Source organism: Accipiter gentilis, chromosome 7, assembly GCF_929443795.1.
Source record: "Accipiter gentilis chromosome 7, bAccGen1.1, whole genome shotgun sequence".
NCBI classification, from domain to species: domain Eukaryota; kingdom Metazoa; phylum Chordata; class Aves; order Accipitriformes; family Accipitridae; genus Astur; species Astur gentilis.
The window spans coordinates 11,038,676-11,066,345 of record NC_064886.1 but is presented as its reverse complement, the minus strand read 5'-3'; the positions used below and the strand labels follow the sequence as shown (position 1 = coordinate 11,066,345).

General features: G+C 51.3%; 2 protein-coding genes across 7 annotated transcripts; both read right to left on the bottom strand.

The window, feature by feature from the left end:
• Positions 1 to 11: 11 nt before the first annotated feature.
• PIAS3 (protein inhibitor of activated STAT 3) lies at positions 12 to 21,352 on the bottom strand. Of its 6 annotated transcripts, XM_049804276.1 has the most exons (16): positions 20,675 to 21,340; positions 19,483 to 19,540; positions 18,378 to 18,647; positions 15,727 to 16,195; positions 11,832 to 11,916; positions 11,059 to 11,109; positions 8,552 to 8,642; positions 6,905 to 7,039; positions 6,630 to 6,735; positions 5,942 to 6,015; positions 5,264 to 5,424; positions 4,664 to 4,800; positions 4,060 to 4,231; positions 3,589 to 3,722; positions 2,363 to 2,400; positions 12 to 1,584 (listed from the first exon to the last, which is right to left on the bottom strand). In XM_049804276.1, the coding sequence occupies exons 4-16, from the start codon at positions 16,190 to 16,192 to the stop codon at positions 1,315 to 1,317; spliced, it is 1,920 nt and encodes a 639-aa protein (XP_049660233.1). In that variant the 5' UTR covers positions 16,193 to 16,195; positions 18,378 to 18,647; positions 19,483 to 19,540; positions 20,675 to 21,340; the 3' UTR covers positions 12 to 1,314. The 6 variants fall into 6 exon arrangements, 5 of the variants coding, with proteins under 5 accessions (XP_049660233.1, XP_049660232.1, XP_049660231.1 ...); XM_049804275.1 differs by lacking the exon at positions 18,378 to 18,647 and having other exon boundaries at positions 20,675 to 21,341; XR_007506600.1 differs by lacking the exons at positions 18,378 to 18,647; positions 19,483 to 19,540 and adding an exon at positions 3,297 to 3,426 and having other exon boundaries at positions 1,513 to 1,584; positions 20,675 to 21,346.
• A 654-nt stretch (positions 21,353 to 22,006) lies between these two features.
• ANKRD35 (ankyrin repeat domain 35) lies at positions 22,007 to 27,418 on the bottom strand. The gene is given in 14 exon segments (XM_049806704.1): positions 22,007 to 22,162; positions 22,165 to 22,296; positions 22,299 to 22,357; positions 22,359 to 22,538; positions 22,540 to 24,214; positions 24,329 to 24,492; positions 24,864 to 24,970; positions 25,052 to 25,122; positions 25,249 to 25,306; positions 25,632 to 25,696; positions 25,987 to 26,075; positions 26,175 to 26,508; positions 26,670 to 27,171; positions 27,380 to 27,418. Coding segments are annotated over 14 exon segments (3,552 nt in total). The 3' UTR covers positions 22,007 to 22,085.
• Positions 27,419 to 27,670: the final 252 nt, after the last annotated feature.

Genomic DNA, 27,670 nt, shown 5'->3' with positions numbered 1-27,670 from the left:
ATCAGCAGATCTTCAAGATTTAACGGCTTTATTGCATTGAAATATCTACCACGGTTACGATACAAAGAATAGGAAATCGTCCAAGCAGAATACTGTGCGCTGCTCCCCCGTCCCGACCCACCAGCACGGACACTGCTTTGAATTTCAGGGAAGGAGCAGTTTAAAAAAAAAAAAAAAAAAGGTGCTAAAAAAATTGCTACATGTGATACCTCTCCATGCTCAGCCTCACTTGTGAGCCACACCACCCATCTGCCTGTTGCTGCTGGAATTCAGAGATGAGCTTGGCAGCAGGCAGCAAGCCTGTTTGGACACTCACAAAGCAGCAGGTACATTGCTGTAGAGGTTACAAACTACAGAATACATTTAAATACATAAATAATTTGTGCAACGGGTGATGTGTCGTCCCTGGAGACGACACAACCTTCATTTAGTCCTCACGTAGATAGACAGGGAAGTCTTTGGAGTTTTATATGTACAAAAGCTACAACTGAAAATATAGATCATCTATTTGTTCTCTGTACAGGTCTGCACTGGAAATATTTAAAAGGAGGAAAACAAATCTACATTTTTTTAAAAAAATACATCATAATTACAACTGAGACAGTACTGTCAATAGAGGGACAGGCAGGAGGCAGCAGCGTGGTCAGGGCACCTGTGCCACCTCCCTCCCGGGTTGCTCACCTCACCCTGTCCTCATCCAAGGCAGCCCCATTTGCATCTGCTCGCCCCACTCCCCACCGTCTTCTGTTAAAAGCAAGGATTAAGGATTAATTTCCGGGGGGGGGGGGGGGGGGGGGGGGGGGGCTTGGGAGGCAGCCGCAGCCAGCCCCAGCCTCACTTGTGAGTATCCATGGGGGGTTTGGGCAGGTGCAGGACTTGCTGCTTCAGGGCAGCGGGTGCTGCTCCCATGGCAGAGGGCCGGTTGAGTTACCTTCCTCAGCTCTTTGATATCTGTAGCAGAATCCTACATTATATAAATGGTTTTAAAATACTTCTTTAAAGTCATGGGGTTTGGTTAACCCTCGGAAACAGGCCCTCCCCAGAACATCCCAACAGAACACATCCATGCACCGATACAGCTGTGGGACATATCCTTCCTAACAGAGGAGGACTGGAAACCACCAGCGCAAGGCCTGGGGGCACTGGTTGCACTGCGGGGAGATGGCCTCAGTCAAGAGAGGAGAGACACAACTGAAGGGTTCTTGGTCAGGTCCTTCCAGCCCCAGAGAGGGAATCCAATCCCTAAGGCAGCTACTGGAAACCTGCCCTTGTCTCCCATCCCCAGTAGAGGGAATAACAGCCATCAGCGTGGGCTTAGTCCAGGGAAATGATGTCTGGCCTGCAGCCCGGGAGCACCGCGTTGCTACTTATTGTCCCGTTGTGTCCGTGGCTCTCTCGCAGTGCGCTGGTGGAGATGATGCTGCTGATGCGGCCACCAGCAGGGCTGATGGCGCTGTGAGATCCTGCCATCACGGGGGCCAGGGGATTCATGTTTATGAAGTGGCTAGACGTGCCTCTGTACTGGAAGAAATGGCCAAGTGTGTCCTGCTCATCCAGGGAGGTGATCACGGAAGGGCTGTAATGCTGCCAAGCAAAGGAAAACCCCTGATCAGCTTACCATACCCACAAAACCCCGGCCCCAGGCCCAGGCAGCCCTTCAGAGAGGGCACGCGCTCACAGCGAGGACAGGTCGCACAGGGATCACTCCCAGAGCTCCCCAGATCAATGTACCAGTTTACCAAGACTGGCCCTGAACCATTGACACCCGCTGCCTCCTGTCAGCACAACCCAGTGCAAGCGCAGGCTTCAGATGTGAGAATGGCAGAGAAAAGACACGCGGCAGCAGCAAGAAATAAAGCCCAGCACAGCGAAAGAAGATGGAGCCTACAGTGACCACCCTGAAAAGCCACACGTGCGTGGATCCATGCCCTACACCGAGCCACTTCTGCGCAACGCAGACAGGACAAATCAACTCTTGGCAACTATCGCCAAATCCCACTGCTTTCTACCCTCACTCTCCAACACCTGCATGGATTCAGCCCCAAAGAAGCAAAACACTTCCACCTCCAAGCCCTTGGCAATTCTGAATTTGCCCTAGTCAGGCAGACTCAAGAAAGCAGATACTGTGAAAGAGGAGAGGTGCTGGGCAGACACTAAGTGTCTCCCTGTGGTGTCAGGCGATGCCTGTGCAACCGCAAAGCTGGCACCCCCACCGCTGTCCTACAACAGTTCTCACAGAGGAAGAGGATGAAGGAGGAGGAAGGTTGGCTGAGCAAAGAGGGATGCGTTTGCCAGTCTGCAGATTTGGCGAGAAAAGAAAAACAAAAATGAAACAAAAAAACCCATCAAAAACCCAACTTACCTGATTTTCAGTTTGAAGGAAGGAAAACAAATCCAGACCTAGAAAAATAAAAAGGGGAAAAATAAATCTCTTGATGGTAAATAAACTTCTTGGCAGGAAGGGGAACCAAACCATGCTAATGGAGAGTCAGAAGCAGATGGGTTCAGGCTGCTTACAAGTACTAGATACCACAATATTATCAGCTCCAACTCCATCACAAACTCCAGCTCTGTTCCTACAGCCCCCCTGTAACCCATCGCGTGGCCTCAGCAATGAAACAGCACAGGGCCAATTAAATTTCACTTCTCTAGAGCTGTCGCGGGGCCTGGCACCAAAACCAAGTTCCAGCAAAGCTCAGCAAATCAAAGGGCTGGGTCAGCATAGCCCCGACCAGGCTGACAACACCACGACACTTTGAACCGCTCTGCTTCAGGGTCTTGACCAAACTCACTCCATCAGACAGCAACCACACACGCATCAAATCGGGCACGAGGGACATGTGAACTGCACGCAGGACAGAGAATATTTTCAGGTCTCTACTGCTGACCTGATGGGTGGACTCAAGCCCTTCGCCTCATCTCTCTGGATAGCAGCCTCCCTACCTGTAAAACCAGGCTTTACACCCAAGTGAGGCATAAATAACTCCTGTAAAGCACATGGGGATCCCCAGACCAGGCCGTTCCTGGGAATGGTTTATTATTCCCCTCTAAGCAGGAAAGGAGAGTTTACTCCTCAGTCATGGACATGAGCCCCTCTCTCTCCTTCTGCTGGGTTAGGACACACAACCTGTATCACACCCTGCCAGCCAGGAACAACAAGAGCCCACGAAAAGAAGTCACAGCCTCATTCCCTGGTGGCCCTGGGACACGCTAACCAGCCAAAACCTGGGTCGTTCCTACCTGTGATCTGTAATTAACAACCCGATTTCAAGCTCTTCTGCCAGTCAAGATCTCACCTGCAGGCCCCTAGAGAAATCTCTCCGGAGTCGTGCCCCAGGAGGGAGGTACTCTAGTTTCCTTCTTCCTTCTTCTGTGTTGGGCCAGTGAACTCTGTCACTCAAAAATACTTGCTCTGTTCTGCAGTAGCTGCCAGGCCAAGAAAGACGAAGTGTGTGCGTGACCCAAAGGCCTCCATAGCTCAGTGGAATAGAAGGCCAGGGCACCAGCTGTTACAGCCAGCTGCTTAGTCTGGTAAACTGGTACGATTTTGTGTATTTGGTAAATGCTGCCAGAGGTCTTGGTTGTTACCTTGAAGCTCTGAGGGCACCTGGTAGGAAGGATGGTAGTCAGGAACAGGGAGGTTGGAGAGATAGTCGCTGCCAAGAGCTGCCATGGGAGGACTTCGAAGCACAGAAGACGGCTGGTGATCAATACTTAATACCCTGAAAGAGAATACAGACCCAGTGAACCTTAACAAAAGCAGAACGGCATGCTGAGGGCAAAATTCCTGTTGCTTATCACCAAAATAAACCCCTGATGCTACCGTACCTACAGCAAAAACAAGCCCTCCCTCCTCCCCCATCCCGTGGTCAATGAGCTGTGTCACCTCACCCTGGCCAGATGTGGAAAGCAGCAGCAATGCTTCCCAGGGACAGAGAAGACTCGGATCCGGTTACTGCAACGGCATCAGCATTCAGGAAAGGAAGCAAGCAGAGAGCAGGAAACAAAACAAGCCAAAGCCCAGCAAAGCGGGGGGGTCGGGTTCCTGCACTGCCTTACCCCTTGGGCCCGGCTGCTGTCGGAAGAGCCACGCTGGAGACCGGGCACTGTTTCTTGGCAGGCGGCTCCTCCTCATCTGACGAGCTGTCCAGAGTGAGATCAATAACCTCCACTTTTTTTTTGCCCTCCGACGAGTTCTTGCCGTCAGAGTTCACAGTGTAAAGGGAGCTGGCTGCAGAGGAAAATCAGCCATCAGCTTCAGCTGCTGAAATGGAGACGAGCGAAACACCGCTGCCTCTACAAGCACGACAACCCTGCCATATACTCGGGACTTCGAAACAGCTTGTAGCAAATCCACACCCCATCCCAGAACAGAAGCATCATCCCCACACTAACGGCCAGGTCTCCATAGCCCACCTGGAATTAATGCTGCAGTTTCAAGAGGAACCTGCATTTTTCGTGCTTTTTGTAGCACTTACTCCACAGTGGTTTGCTAAGTGCCTGTCATGCTCCTGGTATTTCAGTGTGATCCCAAATACCGGCTCCCAGATGGGATCTGAAACACTCCAAATGTTGCTTTGTAAATGTAAAAATTGTAAGTGTAAACATTGCTTTGGCAAGAAAAGACATCCAAAACCAGAATTGGTGACCAAAGCTCCCATACCCTCAGTCCCACTGAACGCAGATGTCTGGCACACCTCCTGGTTCTCCTTCTTCGGCTTCATGGGGCACCAGGAGCCATCCTCCATGAACTGTATCTCATCACAGTCCGTGCAGGAGTTCAGGATTTCCATGAACAACCTGCCGGGTGAAAGCACAAGCTGGGGAGAGCAAACGCCACAAGGACTCACACAAACACACGCACACGGACGGCAGAAATGACACGGGACTGATGGTGCTCAGGAGATGGGTGAAAAGGGGTACGAAGAATTACTGTTCTAAAATCTGTGCCGTATCACCTGCCAGTTTAGTTTTACGATGGGCTGATGTACACAGGAGGGCTCTGTTCAAACCCCGGTAAGCAGGTTCCCTCATTACTGCCTCTGCAGAGACTGCCAGCAAGGAAGCCAAGATTTTGACAAAGGCTTCTTGTTCTTCGGGAGAAATCTCTCCAGATGGGCATCAAAGCAGTTTAGGGAATGAAAATCAGATTTTAAGTTATTCAAGGCTGTAACTTGTCTATATATGCTAGCATTAGAGGATAAGCCTTAAAAGAAAAACATTATCCAGGCTAAAGACTGTGTAAGAAGCCTGCTCAGCTCACCCGTCGATTATCAGGTTGTCGTACGGGGCTTTCTTATCACACACAGGACAAGTCCATGTGGGTTTCTTCTCATTCATTTGAAGGTAGAGCGCTGCGTCGAAGCACTGGAGGTGGGTGCACGTGGTGGCTCGGCAGGGCACAATCAGCCTCATCTTACCCAGCTAGGGGACAAGAAAGAGGAAATGAAGCTGGTTTCATACTAACCACCTCTCACAGCATGAAGTAAAGCCAGCGGTGTTATTCCCTGTTTATTCCCTTTTCTCCCCTGCCCAGCACTCTAGCATGTTTAACAAGAGGTTAAACTAAATGTCAATGAAGAATTAACATGCGAGAGAAAACAAGCTTTCCTGAGGGTATTTTTGCATTTTGTTTTGTTTTTAAGCTCACTTCCACCTCAAACACAAGCTAATAGCAAAGGTGAAAGACAAGGATCAGGTCAACAGAAGACATTTTTTGGCTAGGCAGTTTAGGCCAACAAACTTGGCAATTTCTTTATGCTTCAAAGAAAGTGGTTCTGCTTTTATTTAGGAATCAAAGCTGACTTTTCAACAAAAGCAGGGCTGCAGCAGCATTAACTCTCGTCTCACTCCAAAGCATTCCTACGCAACGGTAAGGTAAAGCGGGAAGCTGTTCACAAAGGCCTGTCCAAGAAAAATGAACAAAAATGTAGAAACCTACTGGACACATCAGGGAAACTCGTAAGCTCGTTGTAGCTATCTCACTGTCAGGATCAGCTGTTAGTTTTTCTTTGACTGAAAGAAGAGGAGGGGAAAAAAGGTCTCCTGTCAACATCCTCCTTCTTTTACATGCATAAATACGTACAGACAAGATTTCTAATTTGCACCATGACACTTATTATGCAAACTACAGGCAGGTAATGCTTACAGCAGCAGACACTATTACTACTACTAGGTTAACAGCTCTGGCAAGTCTCCTTAGCTGGACCAAAGAGGCAGTCCCTACCTTAAAAGATTTTACACCCTTCCTGTAAAATGACAGCCCAGGGGAAACATTTGGTTGTAGGGCAACAGCGTACAATTTGAGCGCAAGCAGCAATGGCACCACTGCTGCTCACGGGACGTGTTTTATAAGTATCACAACTGAGATGGGCAGCAATCTAAAGGACAGTTTGATTTAGAGCTTTGTTGAATGGTATCACTGAAAAATAATCCATTATCTTTAGAGTCCTTACCTTCCCATCAGGTTCTCATCAACAGGACTTGGCAAGCGTGGGCAGGTTTGCAAGAAGGGGTGCACACAAAGATCTGCAACTGCCCTTGCTTGCTAATTCAGACCTGCTCTGTCTGCCCAGACTTAGCACAGGATCAGATCAAGCACAGTTACACCTTCACAAGGGGATACCTACTCAGGGCTCGCGAATGGTCTGGATTTCGGATGCCCTTGGCTCTTAGCTTCTGTAGCAGCGTTACTGACGTCAGCTGCTTCACCAGGTACACCGACAGAGAGTAGTTCTGTGGAAAAGAAGTTGACACTGCTCAGACCTAGAAAAAACCCACCAGAAAAGGAGAGGGCCCTCTGGGATCTGCACAGCTTGATGCTACTGCAAAAATGACCCAAGGCTGCTAACAACCGGTAGTTAAGGAACAGCAGCAAATGGGAAACGGCTTTCACTTCACTCACCCTGCCAAACTCTGAGGACCAGTTCACCACAATCGTGTTCGGGACAGTTGCTGAAAGTCGTGCCAATGGAGTGATATTGACGGGGCGGCTGGGTCGTTTTGGCTCTGCACCATTTTTTGTGGGTGGGAGATAACCCTGCAAAGAAAGATTACGTTATATAAAATTCTCTCCAAGGCCACGTATGAGAATCTACAAACCCAATTACTTCATGGCACACTGCACCTCCAGATATTTCATGTCACACCGTAGAGTTTATATGAGAATTCCTCCACAAATTTCGAAGCACTACATTATTATTCCTCAACGTCAAGAAATTAAGAATAAAGGTTCACTTTAATATCCTTATGCTGACAAGCACACTAGAATCCCATCATAAGCTGAACCCCTCCACCAACACAGAACTGTCAGTCCAGGATGTGTTGGGCACAAATGGCATTGAATTAAAAACCAAATCCTACCCAGATCAATAAGGCTGGGAAGCTAAAAAATTACATCCTGTGAGAAATGTCACGTTGATCTCATTTTTGCTTCATTATATCCACATTCCAACTTGATTAGAAACCCATCCCCATTACTCAGCCCAAGAGTGCCTTTTCTGTAATTCAGAGAGATCTACACCACCCTTTTTTCATCGCCCTCAGACTGGGCAGCTTGAGACTGATTCAGCAGCCACTCATCACTGTTGAAGCAGAAGTAAAACAAAAAAAGTGTTCCCGTTGAGCTGCTGTGCTGCACACAGCCCATACAAACAGCTTCTCAGCTGCAGATGACTCATCCAAATGAACGAAAGAAACCTTATCTGTGAGCAGAAGCTGGGGGGGACCCTTTAGCCATCTTGCATCTCATATGCACTTCCTTCTTTCTGCCCCACGAGGCTGGAAACGACCTCTCTCTATTTTTATTTTTTAAAGCAGGTTATTAATTTTCTCGGCCCAAACCAGACAGAATATCTGAAGCAAAAAATGCAAATCCCTAAAAATATTAAGGGAGCGGCTCAGGCAGAGCATTAGAGGCTGTTCTGCAGGTTTGATTGCAAAAGGTGCCAGCTATAATGGAGCTAAGCTAGCATGCGACAGTTGACAGGGAACTGGCCTAAGACTGTCAAACCTCTGATGTCTTTCCTAGCTGTGACACTGAATCACATCCCTTTTTGGACTGTAAACTGGGGCAAGCACTATTTCTTATTATACTGTTTTTACACATTACCCAGCACAAAGGACCACAGCCTTGACTGGAACATCCAGGTCTTCCTGCAATGCAATAAACTAAAGGCAGTGCCATTATTCCATTTATCTCAGATTTTACTCTGCATTTTTATTATCAAGTTTCTTGTCAAAAGAGGCATGCAAAAAAACCAGAGAGGGAATCTGCTAGTTTAAAAACCAACCAAACAAACAAAAAAATCAGGCCCAAAGTTTGCATATTCTTCTACTTAAAGACCACACTCCTTGAATCAAAGAGCAGCTTTCATCACCAATCCACAGCCCTGTAATATGAAATCAGTTTTGCACTCTAACCACACCATTTCTTCAAGTCAGTCTTTAATTTCCAGAAAATACACTCCCACTACACTCACTGGAAGCTGCAGCTGTGTAAAAGGGCAGACTTTAGTCTACAACATATTAAGAAGAAATAAGATTTACTCACAGGCAGGGGACAAAGTTTTCCATTAACCTTGACAAATAAGTTAGGAGGGAAGTAATCTTCTTGGGGACAGCTGGTTTCACACAAGCAAAACCTAAGAAGCAGGAAGGAGAAACTGGCAAGTGAGTGGTGACACTTGCAAAAAAACGGCAGCCAAACTTCCCTTTAAAAAGGGAAAAACATTTTCCAAGCAGAACAGACCAATGGCTGGAAAACACTTAAGCAGATGAACAGCCCTACACGTGTTTCAAACCCTACGTGCAGCATAAGCGATACAAGAAACAAGACAGAAAAATGCCAGCGACTTAAAACAACTGCGAACGTGCATGCTGTGAAGTGTGCGGGGACAGGGCTAATTTTTTTCAGCCCAGATGACAATTTAGGCTATCCAGAATCGATGTTTCAAAGGCAAAGTGTATTCCTCTGGCCTAACATCATTCCAAGAATGACACAAACCGAGCTCCGGGTTCAAGCAGGTCAGACAGCTAACCCGGGTGCCATTTAGGATAAAGAAGGACTGCCATTCACTCTGGCCACCCTGATATAATTCCCACACCAGCAGTGTTGTATCAGATGGTTTAATCCAGGTTTGGGCGCAATTACGTGCAACTTCACCTATAGATTCTGCAGCGCTTCAAGATGCAAGGAACTACATCTGTTTAAGTTACCCAACACAAGGACCTGAGGAACTAAAAAGTTATATTTGACCCAAAGTGAATCTTGCAATAGGACAAACTGGTTACTGTTTGGAGTCTCTCAAACCTCATCCACCACCACTCGATATCCTACCATTGCCTCCCTCATCATAGAATCAGAGAGTCATTTAGATTGGAAAGGACCTTTAAGATCATCGAGTCCAACCATCAGCACCAGCAACCCAGAATGGGCTCTGCTTCAAATCCTAATCCCATTTAATCAGATGGCCGTGTGCTCTATTTTCTCTCAAAGGAGGGTGCTCCGCCAGAGACAACTCCCCATGCTGAAACCACAGTCCTGCTGCATAGTCATGAGTCAGACTGTGACCTCGGCCGGCTTTTTCTGAGCTGCAAGATCAAGCCCTGGCATGTCACGCCAACGCAGAGCCACACCACCAATGTTCTCAAAAAATAAATCTGATCTTATTGTTCTTTAACCTCTCTCTGCTTGCCAAATGAAACAAAGAATAAAATTGAGAGTTAATCTTTTTCTTGCTTGGCAACATGAGAATACTGCATAGCATATCAGCAGGAGAGAAGAAATGGTCCCACCGTCATTTTTAACTCCTGCACTAAAGTTTGCTGAATAAAGGTTCACTTCTGGTGAAGGGATGCACTCTCGACACCCAGGAGACTCCTGAAAGTTTGGTAAACTCTGTTTCATCTCCAATATCCAAAACATACTAAGAGACATATATATACACTGAAACCAGTCCTTCAAAAACACACATGGTCATCTTCTGCGCTACAGAAGAGACATTTCCAAGCATCCACCTCCTGATGCATTTCAGGGAACAGGATGCCCGTATGCTTCACTCTACCAGCTCTGCACGCAAAAGCGGAACAGATGGACACAGCAGGAAAACTGTGACTGTAAAGCCCCATATCAGAAAGACATTGTCACAGAATCATAATTAATATGGAACGCCCTCCTGAAAACCAAAAGGCTCTCTTTTGAATTAGACTTCAATTTCAAATAACTGTTTTTCTTCAGACTTCCAAATATCACAATTAAAGCCCTAAACTCCTCATCACTTTTTTTCTGAGAGTACAGTGGTGATTCTCTCTTTGCCAAGTTCAAACCCCTGATAATAAGATTTAATGGTTTTTAACCCTGCCAAGGGTTGAATGTTGGGCAGGAACCTCCTCAGTTCCTGTTCAGTGCCGCAAGACAGCGTGGGTAGGCACTTAAATAACCACCCTGGTGCTGACTGCAAGAATCAGAGGGTAATCTGTGAGGCACTTTCAAGTATTTTTCTACTCACTTTCTCCAACATGTCTTGCATTTTCCTGAGTAATAAACTAGGTGGATATCAAAAAACGTTCAAATTTTAAGGTAATGTAGTTTTTGCCTTTTATTCTGCCTTTTGCAATGAATCTGCAATAAGGCAAATAATTAAAATGGAGAAGAGAAAGAAATGCATTCTATATTCGTGTGCAAAGCTCTGAAAAAGATTAGATTTTACTACACTTAAAATTGAAAAAACTCCCAGCAAAGTGCCACCCAGAGAGAGAAGACAACACGAACACTCGCTCAGCCTCGCCAAGTTCAGAAAGACCCTCTTAGTTTGGTGTTTCACATACAGAAACTCCCATATAGAAACCTCATATAGGTTTTCTATTCACTCCTGTATAGAAACCAGAGTTCAGAACGCAGCACCAAACGTTTAAAATTTCCTCTGAGCAAACTGACACGCAATTGCAAACAAAATCAAGTGCTACAAGCATGATTCAGCAAAATCAAGGACAAATTAATACCGATGCACTAGCTCAGGAACAGGACTTAATGCATTCATCAAAAAGACATTACCTTACCTTAATTGCACCTGTATAGTGTAATCACATTTGGCACCTGGTAAGATATCTCTGCAACAGAAAAGTCCTTAAGACTGTCAGCAGCACTTAACAGAATTACAACTACAACAGCCTAAAATTTTATTAAGTTATATTAATATTGATACATGCTAGTTGTACTATGAATAAAATCAGTGCAGCTGAATTGTAAAAACAAGTAATACCTGTCTGAACTAGCAGGCATAGTCCAAACAAAGACATAAAGCAAAAGCCCATCGAACAGAAGAGAGAGTGGTGGGAAAAGCAGAAAATCAACCTCAAAGGTTCTTCTTACTGCTGAGTTTTAAGAATATAATGCCAACTACAGGCTTGCCAGTGCAAACAAATGATCATGTTTGTAAGCACAGGTGGAGGGTAGTCCTAAATTTTGGGATTAACTAGCATGTTTTTACCCTAATTACCACATTGTCTTTCTTCCATACAAGAATTCCACTCTGCAACCTTTGAGGCAGGTCCTCAACAGCTGTAAGCAGCACAGCACCACTGACATCAAGGAACTCCCCTTTCCACACCCAGCTTGGCATTTTATTCTCCCATACTGCACTGGAGCACAGAAACGTGAATTGTTTAAGATTCAGCGCTTCCTCCTATTCTGACTGTCCCTGACCTCCTCATCTGCCAGGCTCAGCTCATCCAAACTGCCCTTTTTTCCTCCTGACTCCACTCCCCCTTCTGCTGGGGAAGACCATGCAGCCACAGCAGGGAAGTATCCAGAGAGACACCATTTCACTTACCGGGAGGTGAGGATCTGTTGAACTTGCTGGGGAGTTAGAGCAAAGGTAAAGTGAGCTTCTTCAAACCGCTGACTGTTTGTTGAGGCTGAAAAAGAGAATTTAAGACAAATTACATCATCATTAAGTCATCCTGACCCCTGCAGGCACCAAGGCTTGTCATAAACACAGGACACTAAAAGCAGAGCACAATCTGTCATCAAAATAAACTGCAGTTTCCATGCAGGGGCCCTCCAAGTCCTTGACCATGTAACCAAGCATCAGGTCTGTCTTTCAAGGTAGACGTTCGGTTTCCATCATTTTATTTACAAGGAAAACTGAGGCCTGGAAAGTAAGGTGGCTTGCACAGATAGCAAATGATGAGGAAACTGGGAAAACTGCCCACTCACTCTCCTGGGTCTGCAACAGCCTCCCGAGTCCATGAAGAGCTGCACAGCGCTTCCCAGGGATCAGTGGACAGGTTGGGAAGAGTGAGATCAAATGTGAAGCAAAAGGAATGCCAGAGGTCATCCATTGCCTTAGAAATTATAATAATTACTGTGGTTATGGAGTAAGTACAGTTGCCGAACAATAATCAGGCATTGCCATTTTCTCCTCGAGCACATGGTCAGAGTCATGGCAAATTTCCAGAAAACCAGCCATACCCTTGATTAAAAATAAACAGACGCGGAGAAACCCACATAATGGGAGAATCAAGAATTTTATGCGAGCGTTAGCGATGAGCACAGTAAAAACATTCTTTGCAAAATACATGTAAAAATAAACCAGGATTTTCCCCTCTCTTACCCCGACCTTAACCAAGTTACTACTTCTTTTATGCCTGAGCTTCTCCCTCAGTAAAACTGGCAGGTGTCTGCCTCCCTCACAACCACCATGAACTATTTTATTAATATTTGCACAATATCAGTATCCTAGAACAAAGACCACTGATATTGTAAGCCAATGTAATTTGCAAAGAGCCGATTTGGCCTCTTCTGCACTTGTTTTTACATCCATCAGGAGAAGTCCTGAGCAACAACAGCTCCCACCGGTGCTCTCTGGGACATGGAGCATCCCTGGGTCAGGAGACAATGAAGCCGAGGACCTTATCACAGTAGCATGTGTTAGTGTAAATCTCATATTTTGATCTTTTATTTATTTCAATGAGTTCGGTAACTCTTGTGATGAGCTGGCCACAGCGTGACCATCCACAGCGACTATGGATCCACAGAGGAGAAGGTTAGCTTCATCCTCTGTGCCACCTGCCTTCAGAGGGACACCCTTACGCTGGCCTCCCCAAAAAGCACATTCAAGCACAGATTCCTCAGTGGGGCGAGGGGTTTTGCTTCTCCAGCCTCCTGCAGCTCAGGAATGTGAAGAATGAGAGGCCCTGAGTTTCCTGGCAGATGACCTGCCAGATCTTCCCCAGGACCTGCAGCAGTGGCGACGGGCTGGCAGACAGGACTGGAGACATTCAGAGGAATTTTGACCATCTTAGGACTTTCTGCCTAAGCCTTTCACTCCTCAGTGACAAAATCAGATCCTGATTCTGTTCCAAACAGCGCCAGGGTAAAGCTGCTCAAAATTTGCAGCTTTTTCTGTTCTCTGCTGCCTCCATTTATAACTGATAACCAACCTCTACCTAACAAGCAATTTATAACCAGTGTTATTGCTCAGCTGACAACCTTCACCCAACCCAGAGAGAAACACCAACCTCTCCAAGATTCAGACATCTCCGAGATTCACCGTAACACAGCTAGAGGTTTCGTATAGGATGGGGAGTAGGAAAGCCAAAGCCTAGATATTCCTCACTTGCAGTAAACAAAGCACAGACGGTCCAGGAGGCTTTATCATTAACCCCCATGACACTGTCTCTACCCATCACCACCTTCTCCATCCTGTTTTCATTTTTCCTTCCCACATATTGCTTATTTCTGACATTTTTCTGATACCACAACCTTCATATCTGGACACTTATAATAAAATTGCCCCAAGTAACTAAAATAAATTAATGGGAAGGGGACATTTACACAGCTAAAGGGAGAAGAAAGACACAAACCACCAGAAGGCAAAAATAAAAGTCCATGATCCCCTAGGAATTACATAAAAACTCTTTCAAGTTCAAGCACCAACACATAAGGAAGGGAGTTTTATCAAGGGAGAGAAAAAAAAAAAAAAAATTTCTTTTGCAAGGCACATATCCCATTTCAGGCAAGAAGCTTAACCACAGGTTTTCTGAGACTGAACAAAGCCAAACCTAAGAAAAGGCAATTTTTAGCAAAACAGTAACAAAACCAAATCCCCCCCCCAAAAAGCACATGGGTTTTGGTTGGAGTACAGACACACTTATCTTCACTTTAGCAAACATTACTATGTTTATATGAAAGGAAAACCACCCTGAATCCAAGCAAAAACCATTTAAAAGGCATAAGATGGGTGGATCTAGTCCGAAGAGGCCAGAAGGGCTCAATCTAAAGTAAAAATACAACTTATTCTAAAAAACAGAAGAAATCTCCCTTTTTCATGGGCCCAAATCACCCCAAGTGCAGCAGTGCTTCCAAAACCACCAGCAATTACTTGGCTAACTCTGTACCGTACGTCTCCCCACCTGCATTTTAAAGATTACAGCAAACACACAACTTCTCTGGAATTAAGCAAAACCCAACATTTTCTCTTCCCTATTTTACAAATGAGGAAGCATCAGAGTGCTCGGCCTCCACATCATGTTGAAAAACAAGCAGCTTTGCCCTTTTGCCATACCCCATTTTGGCTCTTATTTAAGATCCCCATTTGCTTCCTGCCTGACGTCAAGTTTTCTCATCACAACAGAGCCGACCTCTTCTAATCTTTGCAACCTTCAAGCTGGATCATTATGCGTAAAACAGCTCATTAATTTTAGATATTGGAAGATTTTAGGACTACATGTTTGTTAACAATTAAAGCAGAATTAAGGTGGCGGAGGATTTTGCTGGAAGTTGTAACACCAGTTGTTTGCAAAAATAACAAACCACTTTTTATAATTAACTCTCCTGGCATTCACTGATTTGTTCAGAAAGGGAGCCCATGCCAATTTATCCTTGTTTTTATTCTCTTGGGATTAGGACCCAAATGCTGACATACCACAGACCAGAGAAAGCTTCACAATTCAGAACGCAAAGAAAACCCCAGGCTCTATCAAGTGAAAACAGTAAATAATCCAAAACTTACATATACTTATAAAATACACACTTAACAGAAAAGGTGTCAGCTGGGAGAGAAATAGCCTTTTTCACGCAAATAAATTTGGAACAAGACTGACAAGCAACTAAAAGCTTCCACTTCTGGCAACCCAGAGTTGGAAATTATCGGTTCAAACGATTCGAGGGCTGGAACACCTCTGCTACAAGTACAGGCTGAGAGAGCTGGGGTTGTTCAGCCTGGAGAAGAGAAGGCTCCAGAGAGACCTCACTGTGGCCTTTCAGTAGTTATAAGAAAGATGGGGACAGACTTTTTAGTAGGGCCTGTAGCGACAGGACAAGGGGTGATGGTTTTAAACAAAAAGAGGAGAGATTCAGACCAGATGTCAGGAAGAAATGTTTTACGCTGGGGGTGGTGAGGCACTGGCCCAGGTTGCCGAGAGAGGTGGTCGATGCCCCATCGCTGCAGACATTCAAGGTCGGGCTGGACGGGGCTCTGAGCAACCTGATTGAGTGGGAGATGTCCCCACTCATGGCAGGGGGGTCGGACTAGGTGACCTTTAAAGGTCTCTTCCAACCCAAACCATTCCATGAGTCTATGAAATCCCACTTTCACGTGGATATCAGCCTTTTGAATCCACTCACACCACTCCTTGTTGAAAGGTCTCTAGCTCAAATCCTTCTATCTGAGCGAACAAAAGGAGCCTCCAAAGAACAAGAGGACTGAGCATTTTTGAACATACCTAACGTGGTGGGTTTTATCAACTCATCATAAACATCGTAGAAGGGCAGCCTCTTCATCTTGACATCCGGATGGACAGGATGGATGGGTGGCGATAAGTGCTGACCATCTGTCTCGTGCTTGGGTCCCAGCACAGGCACCGGTGGCAGCAGAGCCGCCGGCACGGCAGCAGCAGCAGCAGAGCTGTGGTCATAGGGCAGGTGACACACGGTGCCCTGCGTCAGCGCGGTGGCCGAAGGCAGTTGCCCTGCCTGAATGTGGAGCATTGACAAGTCCGAAGGGGTTAAGATCTTTCTCGGGAACCTCCGCCGGTACAGTTCTTTAATTTTCATCTGGACAGCCGGGCTGCAGCCAGATTTCAGCAGCTGTAAGGCCTTTGTGAGAAGTTCGTGCTTCCTTCCACTTTTGTTCCTTCCAGCAAAGCCCAAGAGAACTTGTAATTCTGATACCCTAAAGCTCATAACCATATGCTGCAAGAAAATAAAACGACCACCATTACAATCGCTGTGTGACAGACACAATCAAAAAACAAGCCATGGGTTCATTAAGGAAGATGGTGGAGGCCTTAAAAGAGACACTGTCAAGTTTGAAGTTCCCCTTGTCATCAATAACTCGTTAGTAGCAGAACTGTAAATATTTAGATACTTTGCTTGGATCTGGAAATGCAAAAGATAGCATTCACTTCCTGATTCAATGGAGCCCTGAGCAGTTCCTGACACCCAAACGGTTGTTAAATCACCTTCTCTTCGAATAAATGCTGACAATTTATTGTAGGGTCAACCTTGCATTTAAACTAAAGCTTTTGTACCTCTCTGGGTTTAAAGGTCTCGCTTTAAGTCTCCTTCAGGCTGGCTTAGAAAAGCCAAGCCCCAGTGTGACTGCAGAGGTTTTCAGCCATTGATTTTATTCTTTTATTTCTAAAATATACTTTGGGAATGCCCAGTTTTGGCCCAATGTTCCTCTAAAGAGACACATCAGACATTGAATCCAAAAACAGACATCAGTCATTAATGAGAAAGGCTGCAATTAAGCAAGAACATGCATCAGGTGCCACTTCTATGCGTTGGCTGGCATCATTTATCAACCTGCCTCACTGACAGGAGTCTCCCCAACAGCAACCTCCTAATTCTCACCATGAGTCCAACAAGCCTGACAGGGTTAAGTTGAAAGATGCCCAACGCAGAGAAAATAGAGAATTATTCCCATTTCACAGAAGGAAAAATAAAAAGGGTCTCAGAGACCTCTGCGCAGTCACACCAGGCAAGAGACCTAGAAACTCAGCTCAATCCTGCAGTCGTTCACAAAATCATCCTTCTCCTGAACTCGTAATATGATTTTGGAATAACTTGTTTAAGCAGAAACACCTATGGGATGACAAAGAGTGCTGTGGAAGCACATATATACTTCTATGTGTATATATATACACACAAATTATAGCACAATCTTTTCTTTCATGCAAGTAAAAGAGAGTTAAACCTGGGATAGAAGCAACTCCCAACACTCTCCCTTTTAAATAAGAAAAGGCACACAGAGTTTCACCACCACTCTGCATCTAGAAAGACGTTTCCCTTTAAGCTCCCAAAATGAACTGATTCAACAGTAGTAGAATTGTTCTCAAATTAGTTATAACTTCGTGGGATTTAAATCCATGATTTCGGTTCCATGGAGGGGCTTCATCCAGCTGCAGTGCAGTACCAGTGGGGTAGAGGGGAAAGGTTGGCTTCTGTGAGTTCAGAAATGCCAAAAAACTGCAACCCCTTTGATAAAAGAAATGCAAAATAAAAGCCGAAACCTCATCAGTTTAACAGGAGGTGTATTTTGCATTTGGATTGATTCTCAAACCCATCAGAGCTAATTTTCCTTCAAGAAGAGCTGATGGGAACATCTCGACTTTACATCTTACAGACCAAGTTTTCTAGAGTCACTTATAAATACCAAATTAAGAGGCACGCCTCCATAATCTACAGGTCAAGCTTATTAGATAGTTAATTGATTCTGGTCTATGTGCCAAGGGGTTTTAAGGCAGTGTAATTCGCTGTATGAGGATTTTGTTACCCATGCAACGAAAACACAGCATCTCAGGAGGACAACGTGACAGATGTTCCACTTCCCAGTGGGGAAAAAAACAGGGAAGTATTTGGTAAAGCTATCAAAGCCAGCTCTGTCATTACAAAAAGTGCCATGTGGTCCCCAATACAGAACAGACACAGTGTCAGATTAAGGCTTCATGTAGAAAAAAGCACATCAAACCCTGTAGGTTGCGTGGGATTTGCTTATTACCTTTGCTGGGCGTTCAAGAGAAGAAAGATTAACTTCCCGCCCCCCCCCCCCCCCCCCCCTTTTTGGAGCCAGGAGAATTTGTTAGAAGCAGGAAACCTCTGTCCTTTAAGAGGAAAAAGCTCAACTTGGGGTCTCTCAACTTTGATAGTGCCTGTTTTAAATACCCCTCGGAAAAGACACATTAGGGATGCACATTTATCAAATATTCCTCTTACCAACTCCCTCCCCTTTTGCAACAATCATTGTAAAAGAACCGACCTCTTCCCACACCTATTCCTCCTAAAAATCCTCCAGAGTCCTTCAACCAGCAGGAGATTAGTGTAGCATGGCTCACCAGCATGAGATTCACATTTATTATTAAAAAACACTCACATTCGTGACATAGGATGGCTGTGTCACCACCGCTGCAGCAGCTGTGGACTCTTATCTACCCCTGAAGCCTCTCCGATTCCCGCTCAGAGCATCAGAGCAGCGGAAAAAAACTCTCTTTGTTGCCGTAAGAGTTGGCAATCGAGAGCTCTCAGAGGGCACCTGAGGCTTGGGTAGCGGCTGGATCTGCAGCAGACTCAAGTCTGATCGTGCTGCTGTTGAACAAGGCACATCCACAAACTTCTTCTCTGTCCAGGGGAGTCACCGTTCGCTCTTTTAAATAAAGGAAAGTGTCTTAAGCCAACTACGGGCTTTATAAGGAGAAATCATTTCATTTTCAACTGGCTCGTCTTGCTTTTACAATGAGACACAGATGGTAAAAAGCTTAAACAAACTCCTGGCGAGGAAACCAGAAAGGGGGTTAGAGGAGATGGACAAGGGAAAGGGAGCAGAAATTCAAAAGTAAACTGGAGAAGCCTCAAAGGGCTGGTGCTCAGGGGCAGGGGCCAAACCCCAGAGATGTAAACCTGTGCACTAAGCTACACCTAGTCTTAAACAACAATTCCTCTGCAGGGATTTATCCACAGAGGGAGCGGAGCAGAAAACATTACAGACACTTTGCCCTGGGTCACGCTCAGCTTTACCGTTTGCTAAACTACGTCCCCAAATTGCAGGATTACGGACACGGTTGCTGGAGCTCAACTTCTGTGCAGTCCCAAGTCACCCAATTACAATTATCAGAACCAACTTCTCTGCTAATACTGTCAATGTTTTGCCACTTGATAGGGCTCCTTTTGTAGTCAGGCTTAAGTTTTAGGGGAGGGAGAAAGATCACACCATAAGGCTGTATCAAAATTTGGACAGGGCACTGCTGGAAAGATTACAGATAAATATTACTCCGGAGAATTATGTTCTTGCTATGGCTGGCTGCCAAAAAGGTGCCAGTCCCCAAATGTCTTACTGTTCCCAGCATGGGGAAGGGGGCAGGACTCCTAGGCCACTTCAGCCAGCTAAGACCTATATTCCAGCCTGTGGGGGAAAAAATATTAAACCACCAACAAGGAGAGAAAAAAAAAAAAAAAAAAAAATCAGCTTTGGAATTAGTTACCAGGGGCAATTTCATATTCCACAGTCTGGTGGGCAAAGGTGGTGACACACTCTGACTCCTAAAAAAACGAGAAGAAGAAAGTGGAGGGAGATGAAACCCCATCCAGCTGTGAGCACTGGTGCAGCACTACCATGTTACACATTCTCTGCTCCCTCCTCCCATACTGCACCCCAAACCTGCCTCCGCATCGTCCCCTCTCCAGCCTGTGGTCCTTTTCTGCTCCCTTACCTTCCCCCTGGCATCCTTCAAGGCTCTGAACCACTCCGGCTCTCAGCTCTCCCATCCTTTAGGTTTCTACCTCTCTCTCCACAGCTCTGCACTTCCAAAGCCCCCCAAGGTCTTTCAGACCCTCTTCTCATAGACAAGCCCACCAGGCTCGCTGCCATACTCGCCAGCTTCACCCGTGGCTCAGCGCACAAAGGTTCCGACCCTGGCACCCTCGCTACGGTCTCTTTGCCCTGGTGGTCCCTGTACCTTCCCCCCATGGCTCTGCCCCCAAGTCAGGATCCCCTGGCTCACCTCAGCTCCCCTGTGCACTCCAACCCCAGAATTCCCATCCCTCCTCACCTCTGCACCCCACACGGGCTGTCCCCACAGCCCCACACCTCGCTCCCCCCACCCCACAGCCCCCCAGCTGGCTCCCACCCCTTTTCGTCCACCACTGCCCCACACCCCAGTACAGCCCTAACCCCTGCCTCTGCCACCCCACGGTCCCCTGTCCCACAGCCCGACACGGCCACCCCATCTGTCTGCAAAACATCCCCAGCCCCACACACCTCCTTGGGCCCACTGCAGAGTCCCCCAGCCCCACACATCCCCCTGGCACCATGCATCCTCTCAGTCCCCCACATCTCTTCAGCCCCAGGCTGCCTGATCCCCAGCCCCAGCCATCCCCTCAGCCCCACACTGCTTGGCCGCATCCCCACAGAGCCCCTCAGCCCCACAGAGCCCCTCAGCCCCACGCCGCCTCACTCCATCCCCACAGATGACCTCAGCCCCACACTACCTCACTCCATCCAGCCCCACAGACCCCCTCAGCCCCACACTGCCTCACTCCATCCCCACAGACCACCTCGGCCCCACACTGCCTCACTCCATCCCCACACCCCCCTCAGCCCCCGCCCCAGCCCCAGCCCCAGCCCAGCACTGCCGGGTCCCCGGCGCCGCTCGGCTCCCTCCCGCCCCACCGCACCTTCAGCTCCGCCGCCTCCGCCATCTTGGGACATGGCAGCCGCCGCGCAGGGACCGAGGCAAACTCCGCGCCCCGCCGCGGCCGCACGGCGCAGGGGACGGGGAGAAGGAGCGGGGGCGGGGCGTAGGCAGGGAGCGTCGCGCAACTCCGCGCCAGCCGCGCAGCCTCAGCGCCACGCCCACTTTTCATTCGCCACGCCCACTGGGCCTCGCCCTGCCCCGCCCCCGGGACGGGATGGGAGGGGCCTGCGCCGAGCGGTAACGGGTCCTGTATGGGCTAGGGCGGGACTGGTCCAGTATGGGACTGGTGCTATATGGGACTGGTCCAGTATGGGGCCGGTGCTATATGGGGCTGGTACTATATGGGACTGGTCCAGTATGGGGCCGGTGCTATATGGGGCTGGTGCTGTATGGGACTGGTCCAGCATGGGGCCGGTGCTATATGGGACTGGTGCTATATGGGACTGGTCCAGTATGCGGCTGGTCCAGTATGGGGCCGGTCCAGTATGGGACTGGTGCTACATGGTACTTGTCCACTATGGGACTGGTGCTGTATGGGGCTGGTGCTGTACAGTCCTGGCCCACAGTCTGTCCAGCACCACTCCCTAGTCCTGGCCTGGGACGCGGGGACTGACTGGGCCTGTGAGCCCTTCTGTGGTGTCACACCCCACCTCCCACCAACCCCCCAGCCGGGACCCCCCACCTCACCCCTCCCCGCGGTGAATCCAGCACACCCGGATGCAGACGGGGACACGGGATGGGGGGGACACGCAGCTTTTCCAGTTTAATGGCTTGGGGGGGGCGATGGGACTGGCACCGATCCTGCCCCTCACTCCTCCATCCGCAGGATCCGCAGCAGCATGGCATGGACCCCCTCATCCATGAACCCCTGTGGGGAGGAGAGCTTTGCTGTGAGCCCAGATCCGGCCTCCCCTAGGTGACCTAAATTTGGTGCCAGACTTCAAATTTGTATTTTCCAGCATTGCATCCAAAATTGTCCTCCCCCGCCCCATGTCACCCCAAAATGAGGGGGACATGGGATCCCACCTGGGCAGCGTTGAGCAAGTGGGTCCTATAGACTGCTACAATGTCCCGGTGGTTTTTCTGCTGGACCTGGGGAGGAGAAGAAGAAGGTGGGAAGGGTGACAAGGTGACAGCGGGTGACACCAGGTGCTGGCACCCACCTCCAGCTGGAGCTGGAGCCGGGCGCTCTGGCCACGAAGCCCCAGCACCTCCGCCGACAGCTTCTCAGTCTCTGCCAGCAGCTTCTTCATCTGGGGATGGGTACCGGGGGGGGGGAGGAGGAGGGCAAAGTCAGGGTGCTGATGAGGACCAGGCGCTCCCCATCACACCCCCGGGTTGTCCCTTTGGTTCCCATCTGGTCCCCTCCCAAATTTGGCTGGGAGATGGACTCAAGTGGGAAGAATCTTATGGTTGCCCCAGAGGTCCTGGGCAGCCCCCAGACCCCCAAACCCGGCTCCCCCGGGGACATCGGGCTGGTGAAACGCTGGGGTGGGGGTGAGGGGTGATGGGGGGAACTGATGGGAGGGAGACAGTGATGGGAAGGGGATGGGGATGGGGATGGGGATGGGAAGAAGATGGCAACAGGGACAGCAACAGGAAGGGATGATGATGGGAAGAGGATGGTGATGGGGACAGCAATGGGAAGGCAACAGTGATGGGGACAGTGATGGGAACAGTGACAGGAAGAGGATGTCGATGGGAAGGGGATGGTGATGAAGGGGATGGTGATGGGGACAGCAACAGGGATGGTGATGGGAAGGAGATGGCGATGGGAGGGAAATGCAAATGAGGACAGCAATGGGAAGGGGATGGTGATGGGAAGGGCATGGTGATGATGGGGAAGAGGACATCAACAAGAAGGGTACAGTGATGATGGGGACAGTGATGGGAAGGGGCCCCTGTCCCTGCCAGCCCATGTCCCAGGCCCTCCCGGTCCTTACCTTCCCCTCCTTGTCCCGGCAGGCCCTGGAGAGCTCGCCCACCCTCGCCCGCAGGCTCCCCACGCTCCGCTCCAGCCCCTCGGCCTTCTCCCGCAGCTCCTGTGCCTCCCGCTCCCGCTCGGCTGCCTGGGCCACCGCTGCCTCCTTTGCCCGCTTCTCCTCTGCCGCCGCCACCTGCCAGCGCTTGGCCTCGGCCCCCGGCTGCTCCCGCTGCTCCCCGAGGAATGCCCAGCCGCGCAGGGTGGCAGTGGTGCCGGCGAGCCGCTCCAGCAGCTGCGGCACGCGGGGACCTGACGCCGTCCCCAGCTCCTCGACCAGTTCACCCAGTGCATCCTCCACCTCACCCAGTAGCCCAGCCCCACCATCCCCATCGCTATGGGGAGCTCCTTCACCCGGGGTACCCTCACCCTCCATCTCTGCAACGAGTTGCAAGGCCTCATGCTGGGACCTCACCAGCCCATCCAGCTTGAGGTGCAGCTCCCGCAGGATGCCAGCACTGGCATCACTGGCTGCCTCCTGCACCCGCTTGCCCACCCCATCCCGCAGCACTGCCAGCTCCCGCCGCTGCCCTGCCATCCTCCGCCGCAGCCTCACCACCTCGTCCCTCTTGGCCGCCAGCGCCCGGGCCAGGGCGGCTGCTCCGGCACCTTCCGCCACTGGTTCAGCATCGGGGTCCTGCTCCCGCAGTCCCCGCAGCTCCTCCTGCAGCCGCTCCCGCTCACGGCCCAGCCGGGCCAGCTCCCCCAGGAGCATCCCATTGCTCTCCTTCAGCTCCAGCATCTCCTTCTCCAAGTTCCCACCCTCCCTCAGCAGCTCCTCTTGGCTCTTCCCACCCGGACCCAGCTCCGTGCCGTTCACCGGGCACTGGCAAGGTGCTGTTCCGGCAAGTGGCCGCACCGGCTCCCGCTGGAGATTTTCCAGGAGGATGCGGGATCCCTGAAGCATCTTGGTGTGGGTCTCATCGGCGCGGCTCAGGGTCTGCTCCAGCCCCACCACCATTTTCTCCCAAGCCACCAAGCTCCTCCGAACGGCGTCGGCCGACACCACCTCGTAGTGCAGTTTGCTCCGCAGGGCTTCCTCCACCTCCTTTCGCAGCCCCTTGCTCCGGGTGAAAGCACTCGCCTTCGCCGCCCGCATCTTGGTACACTCGTCCCCCAGCCAGGTCAGGAACGAGGCCAGCGCTGGCACTCCATCATCGCCATCAAGCTGTGCCATGGTTTGGTGTCCTCCATCCCCCTCGGCCAGCATCCTCTTCCTCAGCTCCCCCATGTGCTGGGCCAGGAGAGTCAGGCAGGCACCATCCTCATCCTCCATCCCATCCCTGGCTTTGCACCCGGGCAGGAGCTGTGCCAGCTCCCGCACCTGCTGCCGGATGCTGGTGGCAGTGGCCGCCAGCCGCTGGCATTCCCGTGTCTTCCTCGCCAGACGTGCCTGCAGCCGTTGCACCCGCCAGGCATCGGACCCATCCTGCTGCTCTTCACCCTCCTTATCCTCCTCCTCACTGTCACTGCCCAGGGTCTCCTCTCCCTGGCTTCCCACCTGCGGTGCAGGGTCCCCGGCACAGCCAGCACCGTTCTCTGCCAGGAGGAAAAGAAACAATCCCCTTTTTCCCTTTTTTCCCCCTAAAATAAGCAACCAGGCAAGGCCATATGGGTGATGGTGGGTGGGAGCAACAGCAGGTGGGGACTCACCTCTCCCCTCACCGCAGGCACTGCGCAGGAGCCGCCGGAGCACACGGCTGGGGGTCTGTCCACCGTAGTGCCAGCAGTCCTCATCCCCCACAACTGCCCCATGGCTCAGCAGCAGCTCGGCCGACTCCAGGCTGCGGTGCTCGCAGGCCAGCATCAGGGCGGTTCTGTGGGAACGGTGGCATGGTGGCACGGTGCATGATGGCATGGTGTGGCACAGTGGCATGATGACATGGTGGCACGATGGCACAGTGGCACAGTGACATGATGGCATGGTGACACAATGGTACAGATCCTTCCCCACTCCATTCCCCCCTCTCCCTGGAGACCGCTCTCCACAGCCATGACTTTCCATAGACACCTGGGTCCCTTGGGGGCAGGGGACAGCACGGGAGCTGCCTTTGCATGGGCCATCTCCAGCATACCCATGGAGCAGAGCCATCGAGCCATCACCCCGGGCCTGGGGGTAGAGCAGAGAGCCCCTTTCCATCACCCCTAATTGTCCTACAAGTGTCCCCCTGTCCCCACGGCCACTCACTTCTTGTCCTTGTCAGCCAGGTTGGGGTCAGCCCCTCGCTGCAGGAGCTGGGCGCAGATGGCAGCGTGATTCCCCCGCGCTGCCAGCATCAGGGGGGTCTGCCCATGCTAGGGGGGAACGTGAGATGCCCGTCAGCCCCCACTGTCCCCTGCCACCCTCTGCCACCCCCCACCATGGTCCCCACTCACAGCGTCAGTGGCATCCAGGAGGGCCTCATGGTCACAGAGCAGCAGCACGCTGGAGGCACAGCCCGAGGAGGCTGCAGGGGGGCCATGTCAACACAGGGGGATGGCTGTCTTGGGGGGGGCCAGGTGGGCCTCCCCCATATAAGCCTTCAGTGCTACCCCGCCCATCCCAGCCTGGTTTGGGGACCCCCAGCACTCACCAGCCCAGTGCAGGGGGGTTCGGTTCTGCCCATCCACATGGCTCTCGTTGGCACCATACTGGGGGGGGCATGACAATGGGCAGAGACCCTCACTGAGCTGGGGACAGGACCTGGAGTCCTGCCCTGCCCCTCCCCAGCCCTATTCCCATCCTCATCCTCACCCCTGCCTCCACCCCTGTCCCAATCCCCATGCCTGTCCTTGTCCCCATCCTTATTCCTATCACCAGCCCTAGCTCCATCCCCAGCTCCATCCGCATCCCCCTCCGCATCTCTCTCCTCATCCCTGTCCTCATCCCCAGCTCCATCCTCATCTTCCTCTGCATCACCATCCCCATCCTTGTCCCTGTCCCTGTCCTTGTCCCCATCCCCGGCAGGGCCCGTACCTGCAGCAGGACCTTGACGCACTGGGGCTGGCAGGCGATGGTGGCCAGATGCAGAGCGGTGCTGCCTGCAAGAGACCTGTGGGCTGGGCACCGGCAGCCAAGGGGGACACGGGGGACCCGGCCAGCAGGGATACCCCCCCCCTCCCAGGGGACATCTCACCTTGGGGACCTCTTGCCCCAGCACGGCAGGACAGGCTGTTGCCCTGGGGCTCGGTGCCTTGGGGTGTGGGTCTACGCTCAGCCCTTTGCCATCACCCGAAGGGGACACAGGGACCGGACCCTGTCCTGGCTCAGACTTGGCTGTGTCCCCCCCTCCTGTACACCAGGAGGTGTCCCCATGGTGTCCGCCACTTACCGTCATCGTTTTTCTCGTTAATGGGGGCCCCGTGGGCCAGCAGCAGCGTCAGGCACTCAGTGAGACCCTTGGATGCAGCCAGGTGGAAGCTGGACGAGGGCAAGAGGTGGCTGCCACTGAGGTCCCCATCCACCACCCCACCACCCCGGGGACCCCCGTGTGTCCCCCCCCACCCGGGGCTGACATACGCAGATTGCCCCACGGCGTTGAGCTTGGCGGGCCGGGCTGTTTTGCGGGAGGCAAGGGCGGACACCCTGCCCACGTCGCCCTTCTCCACCGCTTCCAAAAGCTTCTGGTCCTGCTTGTTCCAGCTCTCAACCTGGGGGGGATGGGCAAGCAGCTCCGGGGGGAGGCTGCAGGGATGGGACCCCCCGCCTTGTCCCACTGAGCGGCAAGGGGAAACTGAGGCACAGGTTGTCCAGGCAGAAGGGCCATGGTAGACGCTGTGCTGTGGGGCTGACCCCTCTTTTGGGACATGCCCCCGCACCAAGTGCCTCCCCCTGCAACGGTGCGGAGCTGTGCCTCAGTTTCCCTACTTGTTGGAGTGCTTCATCAGGGATGGGGCGCTGGGGACCCCAAATCCTCATAGAGCCCGGCCCTGGTCACCAGGGAAGGTGAGGCAAGGCAGGCGAGCGTGTACCTGCCTGTGCCTGCCCGGCTGGTTTGTCGGGCTGCCGCTGTACCGGGCTCCACCATGGTGCGGGGCGTGGGTGGGCACCGGGACCAAGCACTGGGACCAAGCACTGGGACCAGGACCAGGGCCCGGGCTGGGTGTCGGGACCCACAGCAGGGCCAGGTCTGGGGGTAAGCACCGGGGCCAGGATCGCAGCTGAGCATCAGGGCATCAGGGTCGGGATTGCAGCCGCCATCGGAGCCGAGACTGGGGTTGGGATTGGGGTTGGGATTGCAGCCAGCATCGGGGTTGGGATTGGGGTCGGGATTGGGGTTGGGATTGCAGCCAGCATCGGGGTTGGGATTGGGGTCAGGACTGCAGCCGGCATCATGGTCAGGATTGCAGACAGCATCTGGGACAGCATCGGAGCCGAGACTGGGGTTGGGATTGGGGTCAGGTTTGCAGCTGGCATCGGGGTTGGGATTGGGGTCGGTATTGCAGCTAGCATTGGAGCAGGACCAGCACTGAGCACCATGGCTGGATGGGGTTTGGGACCGGGCACATGGGGCCGGCTGGAAGCAGGGGGGCTGCAGCATCCCCTCACCCCAAATGTGGCTGCAGCCCCCACCCAGACCCACACAGGCACCATGGCAGCACTCGTGGGTGCTTGCAGGGCACCAAGGCTGGGTGTTATCCCCATCCACGGGGGTGGGAAGGGGCTCCCCAACCCTAGGACAGGCTGGGGTGTCCCCCCCTGGCATGGGGGGGGCCAGGACTCACCGCCACCTGCGAGCTGGAGCAGGAGAACATCCGCTTCATGGTGGCAGGGGGGAGGACTCCCCAGGACCCCCTACCTCCCACCAGGCTGGGGCGGGTGCGGGTGCTGGAGCGTCAGAGGCGTGTGGGTGCGGGCGCCTTGGGTGTGCGTCCTCCGCCCCGTCACCTCCCCACGCCCGGGGCTGGCTCGCACCCAGCCCGGGCTTGTCCCGTCACCTCCCCGGGGACCTCCTGCTCACTGTCTTCCCCGTGAGAGGTGGGAAACCCGTCCCCGCCACCCTCTTCCCCAGCCCC